The sequence below is a fragment of the Pan paniscus genome, chromosome 17, assembly GCF_029289425.2.
Source record: "Pan paniscus chromosome 17, NHGRI_mPanPan1-v2.0_pri, whole genome shotgun sequence".
NCBI lineage: Eukaryota > Metazoa > Chordata > Mammalia > Primates > Hominidae > Pan > Pan paniscus.
The window spans coordinates 96,990,927-97,007,162 of NC_073266.2; the positions used below are offsets into that span (position 1 = coordinate 96,990,927).

The 16,236-nt window shown below is 57.6% G+C and overlaps 1 protein-coding gene across 9 annotated transcripts in view; it reads left to right on the top strand.

The window, feature by feature from the left end:
• The window catches only part of NFATC1 (nuclear factor of activated T cells 1), a 136,346-nt gene that overhangs the window by 24,496 nt on the left and 95,614 nt on the right, over window positions 1-16,236 (top strand). For all 9 annotated transcript variants that reach the window (XM_034943402.3, XM_057300454.1, XM_057300455.1 and 6 more), the window contains exon 3: window positions 12,874-13,033. In XM_034943402.3, coding sequence (XP_034799293.2) covers window positions 12,874-13,033 — 160 coding nt within the window. The remainder of the gene's footprint in view (window positions 1-12,873; window positions 13,034-16,236) is intronic.

Here is a 16,236-nt window from a genome sequence, read left to right on the forward strand (position 1 = left end):
TTGGTGTGCAAAATCAGTATTGTGCCTTTGTCCCCTCTGACCCCCATCACGGCAGTTCTGAGGCTTGTGGGGCACCCCAGCTCCTCTCCCTCTGCACAGGCCGCTGTTCCCAGAACTCGAGGGTTCCCTGACACCAAGATGACATGTGGCACAGACGGAATCGCGAGGAAATGCCCGTCCTCCTCCCACGGGCAGACAGGTCGAGTGTGTTTCCAGAGACCGGGCCGTCCGTGGGGCAGTAGCGCCTGGATGACGTCTGCTTTCGCCTGGAGCCCTGGCGGCGAGGGGCGGTGCCGGGCAAGGGCCACCCCAGGGGTCTGGGAGCGCAGTGTCAGGCCTGTGGAGGTGGAGAGCAGGGATCAGCCTCTTTTTGTGGATGAGGAAATGGAGACACGTGGAAACTTCTGGTAAGAAGCTGTCAAGCCTCCAGGTTTTGGTTCTGGACAGGTGCGGGGCAGGTATTGGAGCACTTTGGGCTCTGAGGTCCACGTGGCCCAGCGGCCTCCAGGAGTCAGCTGCGAGGCGGAGTCCCTGTCCACAAGCTGTGTTGCAGGCACAGAGACCAGGAGAGGGCTGTGAAGCGACTCTGTGTTTACTGGGCTGAAGCAGCAGCTCTTGGCAGTGCCGCCACCACGGGCTGTGTCCTGTCCCCGTGGTGACATCACAGCTGAGCGCGAAGCTGGAAGCTTGGGCACGCCTTGGTGCTGGGTCTCCTCTGACCCCGAGGGCCAAGGGTGCTCTGTAGCTCCAGGCGTCAGAGTCTGAGCATCCTTTGTTTTGGCAACATCCAGGACAGGAGTCTTTGGAGAGTAACACATCCTTATTTTGAAAGATCCCTTTAGGTGATTTGAGAAACCGCTGTACTTGTTGTAGCTCCAAGTATTACCCGTGAATCACCTAGGCTGCTCTTCAGTGAACATCCAGAATGCCGTCAGTTCTTGTGAAACCCCCATGTTTCCCGTAGGTCCAAGCTGAGAAGATTGAGTGAACTCTGAGAGCTGAGCCGGGCCGTCTTGGCACCACTAGAAACGGAATCAGTTCCATGACTGATCTGTGCCCCACCCCACATTAACTTGTGCAATATGACATTTCTGGTTTTGGTTTTTGTTTTATAAGCCATCCGTGGCAAGTGCAGTCTGAGGCCTCCCACTGCCAAAACTTCCTCTGAGTAATAATGACAGATGGGCCCTGACCCTGGAGACGTCTGAGGTGTTTGGGGTCCGAGAAGAGTCCGCGTGTGCAGTGACTGGAACCTGTCCCTGGTGTGAACTTGGGGATGAGTGGGTGACGGGGGTGGCGGGGGCCTGGGGCACTTCCCTGCCCTCCGGACCACACTGTTGCTCTCCAGCCACGAGAAGATGCAGCGGCCCCCGGCTCCAGCAGCTACTGTCCCGGAGGGCAGGGGAGTGAGGGAGAGGGAGGGTGTACGGCATGGGGCCTGCTGCCTGGGGCGCTGGGATCCCACAGCGAGGCCCTGTTCCCACTGCCCAGGGGCACTGAGATCCCACAGGGAGGCCCGGTTCCCACTGAGCTTGGGTTCCCAACGGGCTCCTTTTGCTTCCCAAGCACCTTCTCCCACCCTTGAGCTGCAAGGAATGTTTCAGAGCCATGGAAGGTGCTTTCTCCCATCTGTGTAGTTTTTCTGGGAGGGAGAAAGGCTGACATCGGGGGCTTTGTAGAAAGCGTGCTCTGGCCCACACGTTAACATTTGGGAGGAGGCCCACAGGGAGCTGTCGGCTCTGGGCGAGGGCTGGGGGCTGCCTCGGGGGCGGGGGTTCAGGGTCTTGAGCTCAGCTTCTCACCCATCCGGGGCAGGGCAGGGCAGATAGAGGGGTGGGGACAGTGTTGGGGGCTGCTGGGCCTGGGATGGCAGGGCCTGTGTCCAAAGCTGTTGTGAGGCTCACGAGATACAGGGGTGGACCTGGGAGGGTTGGGGCGCGTACAGAGGGGATGACTTCGATTTTTCCAAAGAACAGGGAAGGGTCTGTGTCCTGGTCGTACTCCAATCCCGTGTGGTGGAGCCGTGGGACGCCATCAGTTTTTATGAAATCCCCAAATGTGTCCTTTAAAACAAAACCTTTGCACTCCGGCCTCACAGCCCAGATCCCGTGCGCTCCCGGTCTGTGGCTTTGACTTTGGTTTGAGTTCCTGGGCTGGGCTTACCTGGCTGGCAGGGCCGCAGCCGTGGCACTCCCTGTCTGGGGACGGAGGCTGCCCATGCACCCGGCTGTCCACCTTCTTCCCAAAGGCGGCGTCCTGGGCTCCCTCCCATGCGGACCCGGGATCCACTTGCCCAGCCTTAGGGAGGACAGATGGGGACAGCAGATCCTGCCCCAGGGTCATTGCCCGTGGCCACGTTGGTCCTGGGAACTGTGGGTAGGCCATGGGCCGCTGGTGCCTGCACCGCTGTCCTGGTGGAAGGGGCTGGACCTGGGACTACCTGGGACAAGAGGCCAAGGCACAGATGGCTGCAGGGGCTGCCCCTGCATCCTGAGCCTCACCTGGCGGGCAGGAGGGCCGGGCTGGGTGTCCTCATCTTTCTGGTCCCACCCTGGCCCCAGTCACCTGCTTCTCATCCACCGATTCCATCTTTCCTGCCGGCTTGTGAGGCCCATGCCCTCCTCTGGGCCGCCTTCCCTCCCATGGGCACAGAGCTTGGGTCCCACGTGGAGAGGAGGCTCTGCCCGCAGCCTCAGAGTCAGGCGGCCTTGGCTTCAGGGAGGGGTGCACGGGAGCCAGCCCATTGGACAGGAGCCCGGGGCCTCTGGGTGACCCTCCAGGGTGGGACAGCAGTGGTCCCAGGCCCCCCTCCGACTCCTGAAAATCCTAAGGTTGCCCGGGCCGCCGAGCCCTCCCTCCACTCCCCGGCCTGCTGGGCAGGATTTTGTGAAAGGCCTTGTCTTGGGTTGTGGAAGAAAACCACGTGGTCTGTGGGGTCATCCCTGGGGCAGGCTGTGGGAGGGTGAAGGCTGCGTCCAGCGGCCAGGCCCAGCCAGAGGTCGGGAATCATGTCGGGGGTGATGCACAGATGCCGCCGCACTATCACCGAGAAACGCGGCGTGTGCGGGCCCACCTGGCCTCTTTAGGCCAGGCTCTGGGCTGCCCTCCAGGAAGGCCGACCTCTCCTGGGCGGGCAAAACTTTCTTAGGGCCGAGTTCTGCCGGCACAGGTCAGGGGGCAAAGCTGGCCTCCGAGGGGCCTCTGACCGCTGGCCACTGTGTGGTCTTGGGGCAGCTCCAGACACACAAGCCCAGAAGACCCAGAGGCTGCCTCACGTCGGAGAAATGCGCTGATCGTCTCTCTCTCTCTCTCTTTGTCTCTCCATCTCTGTCTCTCTCCGTCTCTGTCTGTCTCTCTGTCTCCCTGTCTCTCTCTCTCTCCGTCTCTGTCTGTCCATCTCTTTCTCTCTCTGTCTGTCTCTCTCTGTCTCTCCATCTGTCTCTCTGTCTCTCCGTCTGTCTCTCTGTCTCTCTCTCCGTCTCTGTCTCTCCATCTCTGTCTCTGTCCCTGTCTGTCTCTGTCTCTCTGTCTGTGTTTCTCTGTGTCTGTCTCTGTGTCTGTCTCTGTCTCTCTCCGTCTCTGTCTGTGTCTGTCTCTGTCTCTGTTTCTCTATCTCTCTGTCTCTCCGTCTCTGACTCTCTGTGTCTGTCTGTCTCTGTCTCTCTGTCTCTCTCTATCTCTGTCTGTCTCTGTTTCTCTGTCTCTCTCTGTCTCTCCATCTCTGTCTCTTTCTCCATCTCTGTTTCTCCATTTCTCTGTCGCTCTGTCTCTCTGTCTCTCTCTGTCTCTGCCTCTCTGTGTCTGTCTCTCTGTCTCTGTCTCTCTGTGTCTGTCTCTGTGTCTGTCTCTCTCTCTGTCTCCATCTCTCTCCATCTCTCTCTCTGTCTCTGTTTGTCTCTCTGTCTCTCCATCTCTCTCTGTTGCTCTGTCTCTGCCTCTCTGTGTCTCTCTCCGTCTCTGTCTCTCCATCTCTGTCTCTCCGTCTCTGTCTGTCTGTCTCTGTGTCTGTCTCTGTCTCTCTGTTTCTCTCCCTGTCTCTCTCTCTGTCTGTCTTTCTTTCTCACTCTCTTTCTCTTTTAATTAAGGGAAAAACCGTCACACAACCAAATGGCTATGAGGCCCGTGGCTGCCGGCTGAGGAGAGGCTGGGAGAGGACCCTGAAACCCTCGCCCTCCTTAAGCTGCTCCTGTGGACTCCTGTGGGCGGGTGTGGCCCTGCCGAGTTCAGAGTCTGTCGCTTCGTCTGTCTTGAAACTGCAGGAGTCATGAGCAGCCTTCACGGTTTTCACCTAAGCAATGAGCACGTACAGGCTTTAACCCTCGGAAAATCAGAATTAAAGGATTTTACCCAAACCACTTAAACAAAGGAACTGCCTCTGCTCTGGGCTTCTGCTGCCGAGGGCGCGATTCTGGGATTCTCATCGTTCACCGGCGGAGTCGGGGCGACTCATGAGGAGAGTGTTTTCAGATGCTGGGGACATGGCCTTTCTAAGGGAGAGGGACATGGCAGGGCCTCAGGCTCAGCTCTTTGGAAACTGAAGCCCATTCACCAGGTGGGCGGGGGAGGAGCTGGGCAGAGGCTGAGACACAAGACCTGAGAGCAGAGCAAAGTTTCTCATTTTTTTGGTTGTACAAATAACAAACACCGTTCACTGTAGAAGACTTTTAAACACAGATAAACCACGATAAATGAGTCCTGCGCCAGCGTGGCAGCTCACGCCTGGAATCCCAGCGCTTTGGGAGGCCGAGGCGCCAGGATCGCTGGAGCCCAGGAGTTTGAGACCGCCCTGGGCAACATGGAGAGACCCCATCTCTACACAAAATATAAAAATTAGCCAGGTGTGGTGGTGCGCCTGTGGTCCCAGCTGCTCGGGAGGCTGAGGTGGGAGGATCCCGTGAGGCCACTGCACTCTAGCCTGGGCGACAGAGCGAGACCCTGTCTCAGAAAAAAGAATTCGCTAATCCTGCGATTTAGAATCAGACAGTGATCATTTCAGGATATATCTTTTTTTTTTTTTCCTCCCCCTCTGTCCCAGCGCAGACGGCATCTCTGTTGCGAGCTTTCGGCTGAAAAAAATCCCTCACACCCTTCCCAGGCGAGGGAGACAGGTTCAGGGGCATGAACGGCTCCTCCCGTGGAAAGGACTGTGTGGCCGGCTCCCCAGGCCACGGGGGCCACTGTCCTCCATGCCACGTCCCATGCCGCTTCCACCGCAGCGTGAGGACAGCAGGACCTGAGCCACGAGCCATACTGCTGTGGGGCCCGTGTCGGGACTTGCAGGGCCTGGCAGGTGTTTCCATTTGACCTGTGGGCTCACACTCGGCAGTTCTGGGCCCCCTGGTGTCCACCTGAACCCTCCATGGGAGCACCGTCCCCGGACCCCCAGAGGGGCGGCAAACACAGGAGTCCTGGGGAGTGTTGCCGGGGCGGGAAGCCCGGACCCCCCTGTGACTCAGCTGCAGCCTCTCTGGGTGTTGCTGCGGGTGTGGAGGTTGCATCTGGCTCAGTGAGAAGCATTTTTAAACTTGATTCTGCAGCCATTGCAGACTCGTGGGAAGCTGGGGGGAGGCAATGCCCCACCCGGCCCCCGGGGCTGCCCCATAGCAGCCACCATGCCCTGGCCCCAGGCCCCAGGAGGAGGATCCTGCCGGGAGCGCCTTGCATTTTGCCTAGGACCTTCTTAACTCTCCAGACTCATCAGGGAAGCTCTGCAGGAGCTCAGGATAAACAGGTCCTCGGCTTGAAGCCTGCCGGCATGGGTTGGGAATGGTGGGGGCTCCATGTCTGCAGCAGCCACGGCAGAAGCTGTGGCCACATGAGCTGGGCTCTGGGTGCGGCTGTGGCCATTGAGGAGGGAGCATGTCCCGGGTTGTTAGGTTAAATGCGTCTTGGCAGGGGGGCCCGGGGCTGCAGCCCTTCGTGTACCCACGTGTCCGGTGTCTCTGTGCCATGCCGTGACGTTGTCCTTCACGTAAAGTTTTCAAGACCCACGTCCCATTGTCTGTGAAATCACAAGGTTTTACTTTGTGGACTGTATGGAATAGACCCAGGGAAGGGGGACCAGTATATGCCCAATTTGCCAGCATGTGCAACAGTGAACCTCCCTGGACAGCTGGCCTTGGTGTGGCGGGTAGGGTTGGGGCTGGACGGCTGGCCTCTGTGTGGCAGTGGGTGCTGTACGGCTGGCCTCTGTGCAGTGGGTCGGGGGGAGCTGGACGGCTGGCCTCTGTGCGGTGGGTGGGGGCTGTACCGCTGGCCTCTGTGCGGTGGGTCGGGGGGAGCTGGATGGCTGGCCTCTGTGCAGCGGGTAGGGGAGAGCTGGACAGCTGGCCTCTGTGCGGTGGAGGCTGGACGGCTGGCCTCTGTGTGGTGTGGGGGCTGGATGGCTGGCCTCTGTGCAGGGGGTGGGGTTGGGGGGGTGCTGGACGGCTGGCCTCTGTGCAGTGGGTGGGGGGGGTGCTGGACGGCTGGTCTTTGTGCAGTGAGGGGGCTGGACAGCTGCCCTCTGTGCAGGGGTTGGGGGGAGCTGGATGGCTGGCCTCTGTGGGGTGGGTGTAGGGGGAGCTGGACGGCTGGCCTCTGTGGGGTGGGGGAAGCTAGATGGCTGGCCTCTGTGCAGTGAGTCGGGGAGGGGGGCGGCTAGACAGCTGGCCTCTGTGTGGTGGCAGGGCTGGACAGCTGGCCTCTGTGCAGTGGGTGGCGGGGGGGGTGCTGGACGGCTGGCCTCTATGTAGTGGGGGAGGCTGGATGACTGGCCTCTGTGCAGTGGGGGCGGGCGCTGGATGACTGGCCTCTGTGCAGTGGGTCGGGGGGCCTGGACAGCTGGCCTCTGTGCAGTGGGTTCAGGGGGCCTGGACAGCTGGCTTCTGTGCGGTGCGGGGGCTGGCCTCGGGCCGGTGGGCAGGCTGGAAGGTCAGCCAGGCCCTGTGGTGTCTTTAGTGAGAAACAGGAAATAAATCAAGGGGATGTTGTAGAAGTTTTACCGCTGCTGGTTTAGAAGTGTTTGTTTTTATTATTTGTATATAATGTGTTGTTTTCAGTCTTGCACTGGTGTTTTTAACTATCGTGTAAAGATGCAAACAGCAGGCCAGAAAACTGCCTTGATATATCACATTGGCAAAGACCAAGCGCACCCCGGACCCTAGTGGGTGAGCCGGACCCTAGTGGGTGAGCCGGACCCATTGGCAGCGGCCTTTGTGGTGCCTCCAGGGAGCCTCACGATGCTCACGCCTCTGACCCGTGGTTCTGCGCTCAGGGCATGACCGGAGATGTGGTCTGGGAGTTGGTTGTGTGGATGTTTGCGTTGCCAGCGTTTACAACAACAGAGGGGAATAGCCCACAGCCCAGCAGTATAGTGAGGATGGTCCTTGTGATAAATGGGATGCTGTGATTAGATTGTTTCTGAATAAGCTAAAATGCTCAAAATGTGATCTTTCTTTTATAAAAAGGCCAGGTATGGTGATACGTGCCTGTAACCCCAGCACTTTGGGAGGCTGAGGTGGGAGGATCCGTTGAGCCCAGGAGTTGGAGAATGCAGTGAGCTGTTATCACACCCTCTAGCCTAGGCAGCAGAGCGAGACCTTGTTCTAAGAAATAAAAAGAGAAAAAGAAAAGACAAAGTACCAAATTATGTATCTCATTTTCTTAAGATGTATCATTTTGTAAAAATGTTTACAGAAATACACCCAGTGGGCTGGGCACAGTGGCTCAGGCCTGTAATCCCAGCACTTTGGGAGGCTGAAGCGGGCGGATCACCTGAGGTCAGGAGTTCGAGACCAGCCTGGCCAACATGGTGAAACTGTGTCTCTACTAAAAATACAAAAAATTAGCCGGTGTGGTGGTGGGCACCTGTACTCCCAGCTACTCTGGAGGCTGAGGCAGGAGCATTGCTTGAACCTGGGAGGCGGAGGCTGCAGTGAGCCGAGATGGCTCCACTGCACTCCAGCCTGGGCCACAGAGCGGGACTCCGTCTCAAAAAAAAAGGAGAGAGAGAGAAACAGAGAAAAACACCCTTTGGCTCTGTGGGCGTCGGTCACCGTCCAGACCGGGTGGATGTTCGTCGGTCACCATCCAGACCAGGTGGATGTTGGATGCAAATTTCACCCGAGCTTTTTTTTTTTATTTTTTCGGTTGTGTTGAGTGTCACTTTTTTAAAAAATTGACTTATGTTGAAGATGAGTTTGAATTGTTGGAATTATTCTCAGTCCTGAGCTTAGGGCTTCAGCAAGCGGGTTGCCGTTCCGGGGGATGGGCTGGTCAGAGACCCCCGACTGAAGCACGCCTGCCCGAGGCTGCCCCAGGCGTCGTCCCCCAGAAGGAAGCACGCGGAGTGGAGTGGGGTGGAGAGCAGGCAGCAGCGGTCCCGTCTCCGCAGCAGTGCAGGCTCCTTTCCCGCTCATTTGGGCTCTTTTGTCTGAACCAGAGACACAGATTTGTAGAGCTGCCAAATTCATGCTGAAAATTTCTAACCAAAACCAATCATCTTAATTGTCTGGATTATGATATTTATTTTGTAAACCATTCTTGCTGTAAGCCATGCACACACTGTGTCACTAAATCTGCAAATGATTCCAGAGCCAAATGCAGTCCTGCACCGCGGCGTCGGGTCAACGGCGGACTTCACCTATGAGGGTTCTCGTGAGATCGTGAGAGCATAGTTTTACTGCATCTTTTCCATGTTTAAATGTGTTTAGATTCACAAACCGTGACCGCTGTGGGGCAGTCACCCACGGTGTTCAGTGCAGCCACATGCCGTGCAGACGTGTACTGGGGAGCCGTGGGCCACGCCATGTGGCTAGGGTGTGCACTGGACACACCAAGTCGGTTCACACGAGTTCCCACGATGACAAAATGGCCTAAGGACGCGTTTTTCAGAATGTGTCCCCGTCATAAAGTGACACGTGGCTGCGTTTACACAAACTTATTCTTATGTATAGTCAGCTGCAGAGTGGTTTAGACTGCCTTATCTTTAGGAAATGTGTCTGCCTTTAACCAGACCAGCGGTGGGGGGAGGCGGCTTTTCTTTTCTTCTTTCCTCCTCTCTCCTCTCTCTCGCTGTCTCTTCTCTGTCTCTTAACTTTCCTGGGAATCCAGTGAGCCCAGTTTTTTCACTGTGAATTTTGTTTTTGGTTTGTTTGTTTTGAGATGGAGTCTCACTCTGTTGCCCAGGCTGGATTGCAGTGGTGCAATTTCGGCTCACTGCAGCCTCCGCCTCCCAGGTTCAAGCAATTCTCCTGCTTCACCCTCCCAAGTGGCTAGGATTACAGGCACTCGCCACCATGCCCAGCTAATTTTTGTATTTTTAGTGGAGACGGGGTTTCACCATGTTGGCCAGGATGGTCTTGATCTCCTGACCTCAGGTGATCTGTCTGCCTCGGCCTCCCAAAGTGCTGGGATTACAGGCATGAGCCACCATGCCCGGCCGTGAATTTTGTTTTTCATTTATTTCTTTTTCAATTCATAGCAAAAGATAGGTGCAGGGTGCCTGAGACGGGCACCGCCTCGCATCATCTGCGACTTTGTTTGGTGCCTGCCTGTCCAGGAGCAGGTGTGGCCACTGCAGAGGGGCCCTTCATTGCCCAGCCCTGCAGCTGCCCCCTCTCCCTTCCCCAGAAACTCACAGCTGGCCCCGAGCTCTGTGCAGAGAAGTCTTTCTCTGGAGGCTCTTGTCCTTCCTGTGTGGAGGCCTGGGTCCAGCCGCCTTTCCTTCTGCCTGGCAGCGTTAGCTGATACTGGGTGTCCATGCTGATCACCTCACGTGGGAAACAGCTCTGACAGTACAGCCCATGAAGCTGCGTCTTGGAGATTCCTCTGTCAGGGAAGCTGTCGTGGCTGAGTTGGGGTGCAGTGGGCACCCGCAGGGCCCAAAACCCCACAGAGCGGAGGTGGGTGGTGAGCCTGCCAGGTGCATCTTTGGATAAATCCATTTCTGAGTTTTCAAATTACTAAGCTTCCAATGTCACAAAATATGTAGTCTTGTTCTTGTTAAGGAACATTTTAGGTGTTTGTATTTTTAAAAATTACGTAGTTGATTCCATTCAAGCTGCCTCCTGGGCTTTTTCCTCTTTAAACGAGTCTTTTATTCTACCCATTGTTTTTAGTTTGTTTGTTTTGAGACAGAGTCTTGCCCTGTCGCCCAGGCTGAAGCACATGCGATCTTGGCTCACTGCCATCTCAACCTCCCCCGGCTCAGGCGATCCTCCCCGCTCAGCCTCCTGTGTGGCTGGGATCCTCCCCACTCAGCCTCCTGTGTGGCTGGGATCACAGATGTGCACCACCACGTCCTGCTCATGTTTTTATTTTTTGTTTTGTAGAGATGGGGTCTCTCCATGTTGCCCAGGCTGGTCTCGAACTCCTGAGCTCAAGTGATCTGTTCCCCTTGGCCTCCCAAAGTTTTGGGATTACAGGCATGAGCCACTGCGACTGGCCTTGTTTTTGTTGTTGTTGTTGTTGTTTGTTTGTTTTTTACATGGAGTCTCGCTCTGTTGCCAAGGCTGGAGTGCAGTGGCGCGATCTTGGCTCACTGCAACCTCCTCCTCTTCGGTATAAGCAATTCTCCCTCAGCCTCTCGAGTAGCTGGGACTACAGGCCCCCGCCACCACGCCCGGCTAATTTTTGTATTTTTAGTAGAGACAGGGTTTCACCATGTTGGCCAGGATGGTCTCAATCTCCTGACCTTGTGATCCACCCGCCTCGGCCTCCCCGAGTGCTGGGGTTACAGGCGTGAGCCACCATGCCCGGCCCTTGTTTTGTTTTTAAGTCACATTGGGTTCACAGTGTGTCCTGAGGTGTGGGGGCCTTCGGGGGGCTCGGGAGGCAGTTTCCTTTAACTTGCAGATGCCCCTGCTCTGCGACTGCGTCGCACGGAACCTGCCCTTCTCGAGACGCTGCCCCGCATGACCCATGTCTCTGGGGCTTGTACTTAAAAATGACGTAGAATGATGGTCAGCAGCTCTAGGCAATAATTGAGTCCTGGCCAGAGGGGCTGGTTCTGAAGATGGGGGAGTCACAGGCCCTGTGTGGAGGGTGACCTCAGGAGCCCCGGCCCACGGTGCTCGGGGTGAGCCTGTGTGGTGAGGACAGTCAGCGGGCCCTGGGTCTCTGCCCACACGGAGGTGAGGACGGTCGGTGGGCCCTGGGTCTCTGCCCACATAGCGGTGAGGATGGTCGGCGGGCCCTGGGTCTCTGCCCACACGGAGGTGAGGACGGTCGGTGGGCCCTGTATCTCTGCCCACATGGTGGTGAGGACGGTTGGCAGGCCCTGGGTCTCTGCCCACATAGTGGTGAGGATGGTCGGCGGGCCCTGGGTCTCTGCCCACACGGAGGTGAGGACGGTCGGCGGGCCCTGGGTCTCTGCCCACACGGAGGTGAGAGGACGATCGGCGGGCCCTGGGTCTCTGCCCACACGGAGGTGAGGACGGTCGGCGGGCCCTGGGTCTCTGCCCACATGGAGGTGAGGACGGTCGGCGGGCCCTGGGTCTCTGCCCACATAGTGGTGAGGATGGTCGGTGGGCCCTGGGTCTCTGCCCACATAGCGGTGAGGATGGTCGGCAGGCCCTGGGTCTCTGCCCACACGGAGGTGAGGACGGTCGGCGGGCCCTGGGTCTCTGCCCACACGGAGGTGAGAGGACGATCGGCGGGCCCTGGGTCTCTGCCCACACGGAGGTGAGGACGGTCGGCGGGCCCTGGGTCTCTGCCCACATAGCGGTGAGGACAGCCGTTGGGCCCTGGACTGCCTCTGCCCACGCAGGATCTTGCACCTGATCTGATGAGCAGTGCTGGTCCAGGGAGGGTCCCACCGCATCCTCCGCCTGCCTTGGCCCCTGCAGTAGGCAGTACTGGGGAGACAGACTGAGCGGGGGAGGAGGCTGGGCCGGGGCTGCAGCGGCCACAGAGCCTTGGCCCTCCCAGAAACGGACTCAGAGGGCAGAGGCGCCGGCCTCTTGCACAGGGTGGAAGGTGGTGCCTGCGTGGATGGTGGTGCACCGGGGCAGGCCACCCCCTAGATGCGAGAACCCCTTGGGTGCACCGTGTGGCCCCCAGGAGTGTTGAGACAGTCTGCCTGGGCCTCCTGCAGAACACAGTTGGGAAGACACTCATGCTGAGGGCACGGGCAGGACCTCACCTTAGCCTTTCACACCAAACATTCATCTCCTGAAAAGACAGGGGCCGTGGGGCCCCCAGCTGGGCTGTAGGCTCTGAGGACAGCCCCAGCACCTGTCACCCGCCAGGCCATGCAGCTCGTGTCCCTCTGTGCAAAGTAACCGAACAGCCTCCCAAAGCCCTCAATGTCGTACCCCGCCCTGCTGCGTTTGCTCCCACCGCCCTCCATGGACGCCGTGTCCCTCCTCCTGGCCCTCAGTCAGGGCCTTCTGTTTGTCTTGCAGCAATCATGGAATTTGGGGGCTGGCGGCGCTGCGCACACCACAACTTCCAAACCCACTATTTTATAAAGGGCCCAGTCAGTCACCTGTCTCATGGCATCCACACAGCTGGTTCATAGCGAGGAGAGGTTGAGCTTCCTCGTTCTTAGGCCACAGCTCGTACCTCTTAGATTTTAAAACAGATTTTCAATGAGTTCTAAAACCTGTCTTACTGGAGGGTTAAGTAACTGATAGAAGCCTGTCATGAAGGAAGAGAAGCGTATTAAGGTTGTGCTTGGAAAATGTTTTCATCTTAGAGAACTGGCCGGGCCGTGGCCACAGGTCACGATGAGTAAGCATTGCGTTGACACAGGCTTCTCCATCTCCATGTCAGGACGTGCACTCGCCGATGAAGTGTCCACCCAAGATGGCGACGGGTGAGCACAGGCACGTGTGGCCCGGGCGAGGTCTGTGTGGTGCTGAACGCCTCCTCTGCTCTGTTCCCTTCCAGCCCGACCCTGCCCGCCCTGGACTGGCAGCTGCCGTCCCACTCAGGCCCGTATGAGCTTCGGATTGAGGTGCAGCCCAAGTCCCACCACCGAGCCCACTACGAGACGGAGGGCAGCCGGGGGGCTGTGAAGGCGTCGGCCGGAGGACACCCCATCGTGCAGGTAGGCACTGCGGCCAGACTCGCACGTCACTTGGTGCTTTTTTGGTCAAAAAGTAACTTTGGAGCCACAGCTAACTGTGCTTAGACTCTCCCAGCCAGGCCAGCTGAATGCTCTGTCGTGGTTAGTCCCGGGCGGCTGCTCACGGCCTCTGAGCTGGAATGGGAGCATGCCACAGCTCCTCCTGCTTCCACACGTGCAGGCCCTCTCTCATTGTTTTCAGATTTGCCCGAAGCAGCTCTTGTGTCCGTGGATGCTGCCTGTGGTGTGGATGTTTTGGGGGTTGATTCTCCCCTCTCTAAAGCCTCTGAACTTGGAGGCAGGAGTTCTCACCAGCAGCACCAGCCTCGCCTGGTGGGGGGCCCTCAGAAATGCAGGTTCTGTGGCCCACCCAGGCTTGCAGGATCCCATACTCTGGGCTTGGGTGCTGGGGGGCACCACGGCTCAAGGTGCTCCCCGAGGAGAGGAGGAGTGGCTTCCAGAGTGGGCCTGGGCTGGCAGCCACATCCCTGCCAGGGTAGGCCTGGGCCTGGCAACCCTGCAGCCACGTCCCTGCTGGGGTGGGCCTGACTCCCCTGGGCTGTGGTGTGGCTTCCTCACCTTCCTCACACCTTGCGGGAAAGCCACGTGGAGTCAGGCTGTCGAGGGAGGGGTGTAATGACCGCGCCAAGGACGGGCAGCGTCTGCACAGAGCCATGCTCCCTCTGCACCCCACGTGTTGATGTGGATCCCGGGTGGCCGTGGGTGTTGGCATTTTCTTCGTTCCACCTGTTACCTCGTCAGCTATAGGCCCCAGGCCCTAGATCTGCTGCTTTGGCAGCCACAGAGCAGCAAGTGTGTCCAGCCCCAGGGCTCCAGGCTACGCGGCAGCACAGAGGATGTTTTCCGAGCACACCCCAACAGCAAAAAACCGGGTGCCCCAGCCCCGTTATTTAGGGAATGATGCAAGCCGGAAGGGGTGTTCAGCAGAGTGCCTCGTATTTTTATTTTCTTCCATTTAGATAAATAGTGGAGAGAAGGTGGCCGCAGGGACAAATGGCTGTTTGCCAACGCAGCAGCCGGCAGCAGGGAATTAGCGGACAGGGCGCTGGGCTGAGGCGTTTTCGCCAGCACTTGCAGATGATGTTAACGTGATGTTTGTGGCCTGTGTGCTTGATGCCAATTAGTACCTACCTCGTCGGTGCTTGAAGCAAGGAAATGCGGGAGACACCTGAGCGCACAGTGGCCCGTTTGACATTTAAAGTCTCCACCCTCCCAGGTGGGAAAGGTCAGACAGCGCTGCGCCACGCTCCGTCACTGCAGGCCTGCACCTCCCCATTCCTGCCTCGGTTTTTACTGACCGAAAGCTTGTTATTACTCAGTGGGAAGGATATTAGATAGGACAAGAAACGAGGCTGTGAAAGGAGGAGTGGAAATAAAGCAATAGAGAAATAATGGCCCAGTCCACCCTATTTGCTGTAAATTATGTCGGTGAGGGGCACTGACGTCGCTCTTTTCACTGTATCCGGATGAGGGGCGGGTGTAGGAATCGAGGCTGTTATTTGGAGGGTAAAGCAGGACCATGAGTGTGGAGAGAGCTCTGAGGTTTCTGTTTGTTTTGTTTTTTGGTTTTTGGTTGGTTTGTTTTTTTTTTGAGACGGAGTCTCACTCTCACCCGGGCTGGAGTGCAGTGGTGTGATCTCAGCTCACTGCAACCTCTGTCTCCTGGGTTCAAGTGATTCTCCTGCCTCAGCCTCCCGAGTAGCTGGGACTACAGGCAGCCCTGGGTTTTAATGGATGTATTTTCACCCGCCTGTGAGTAGCGCCGGTGCCTGGTGCCGCCCGTCTCTGCGGACACGGCTCAGTGCTTGGGTACTCTCCCTGCGTCTTCTGGAATCTTCTGGAATCCCGTCTCTGGTTCTGCCGTCTGGGTGTCTTGGGCTGAGGGTGCAGAAATCTATCAATACAGATGCCACTGAGAGGATCCAGGTGTTCTGGAGGACTCAGGAAACTTGAAACAGTAGTTAAAAATATCTTTAAAATGTACCCTCAACAATTATTCCAAATCAAGTGGCCCGTGTGTGCGCAGCAGCGACACGGGAGAGGCTGGCTCTGTGTTTCCACAGAAGGAGCCCTTTCCATTGAAACGCGGGAGAAAACGGTCCCCTGCACGGAAAACGTCAGGAGCTGTCAGCATATCTCATTTGTAGAAATTAGTAATTTAAAGAGTTTTCTGATGTATCTGTGGCAGAGTGGATTTCTGTCTCTGCAAGTGTGAGGTAAAAGCAGCTAAAAAGAGGGGGTTTTGGGGGTTAGTTTTCTCTTTCAGTTGGTGGACCACAAATTGGATAAAAATAGAATTTGTGCATAATTAAAAAACAAACGAGAATAGAAAGCTCTCAGTTGCCGTGGAAGCTCCTCGTAACCGCAGACGTGCCCTCGGTGCCGTTGGGTTATTTTAGTACATCCTTTGACGCAGCCCCTTTCCCGCTTTTCAGAAACGAGGCTCATCGCACTGGCCTGGGGGTGCGAGGACGAGGCCGTGGGTAGTGGGCGCTGCGGGCGGCTGGTCAGAGCCACTGGGAGCCGCTGGGAACAACTGGCGCGGGAGTTTCCTGCATTTGAGAAATGCTGTTCTCTTCGTTGTCAATCGTCTGTCCGCTGCATCTCAAAAAGCTTGTCCATAAAATTAAAGCCCGCTGTCTCCTGCAGTGCAGCTGAGCCCTGGACGGTGCCGGGGGGCCGGGGGATGTGGGTGTCAGCTCTCGCGGTCAGGGGCACACTGTGCCCCCGCGCCCGGTATCCTCGTCCTCCCGCACCCGGCGTCCGCGTCCTCCCGCGCCCGCTGTCTCCGTCCTCCCCATCCCCATGTGTTTCGCAGTTGGGAAGTGAAGCACGTGAGCAGAACGCAGCACCTTCTCTCCAGGAAGCATGCGGAGCGTGGACTCTGGGTTAGGAAAGGGTGTTTGCTCCTCTGGATAGGTGCTCACGCTTACTTGTGGGTGCTGAGGGGCGTGAGGGGGTCCGGCATCCAGGTACCTGTGGGTGCTGAGGGGCGTGAAGGACCCCGGCATCCGGGTACCTGTGGGCGCTGAGGGGCGTGAGGGGCGGCCAGCATCCGGGGCTCCTCCCATTTAGGGCCTTTTCTTCAGAGGGAAGGAGGCCAGCTCCCTCCAGTGAGCACTGAGCGTGCCCCCTGCCGTCTCTGTGGGGATGTCATTGTTCCC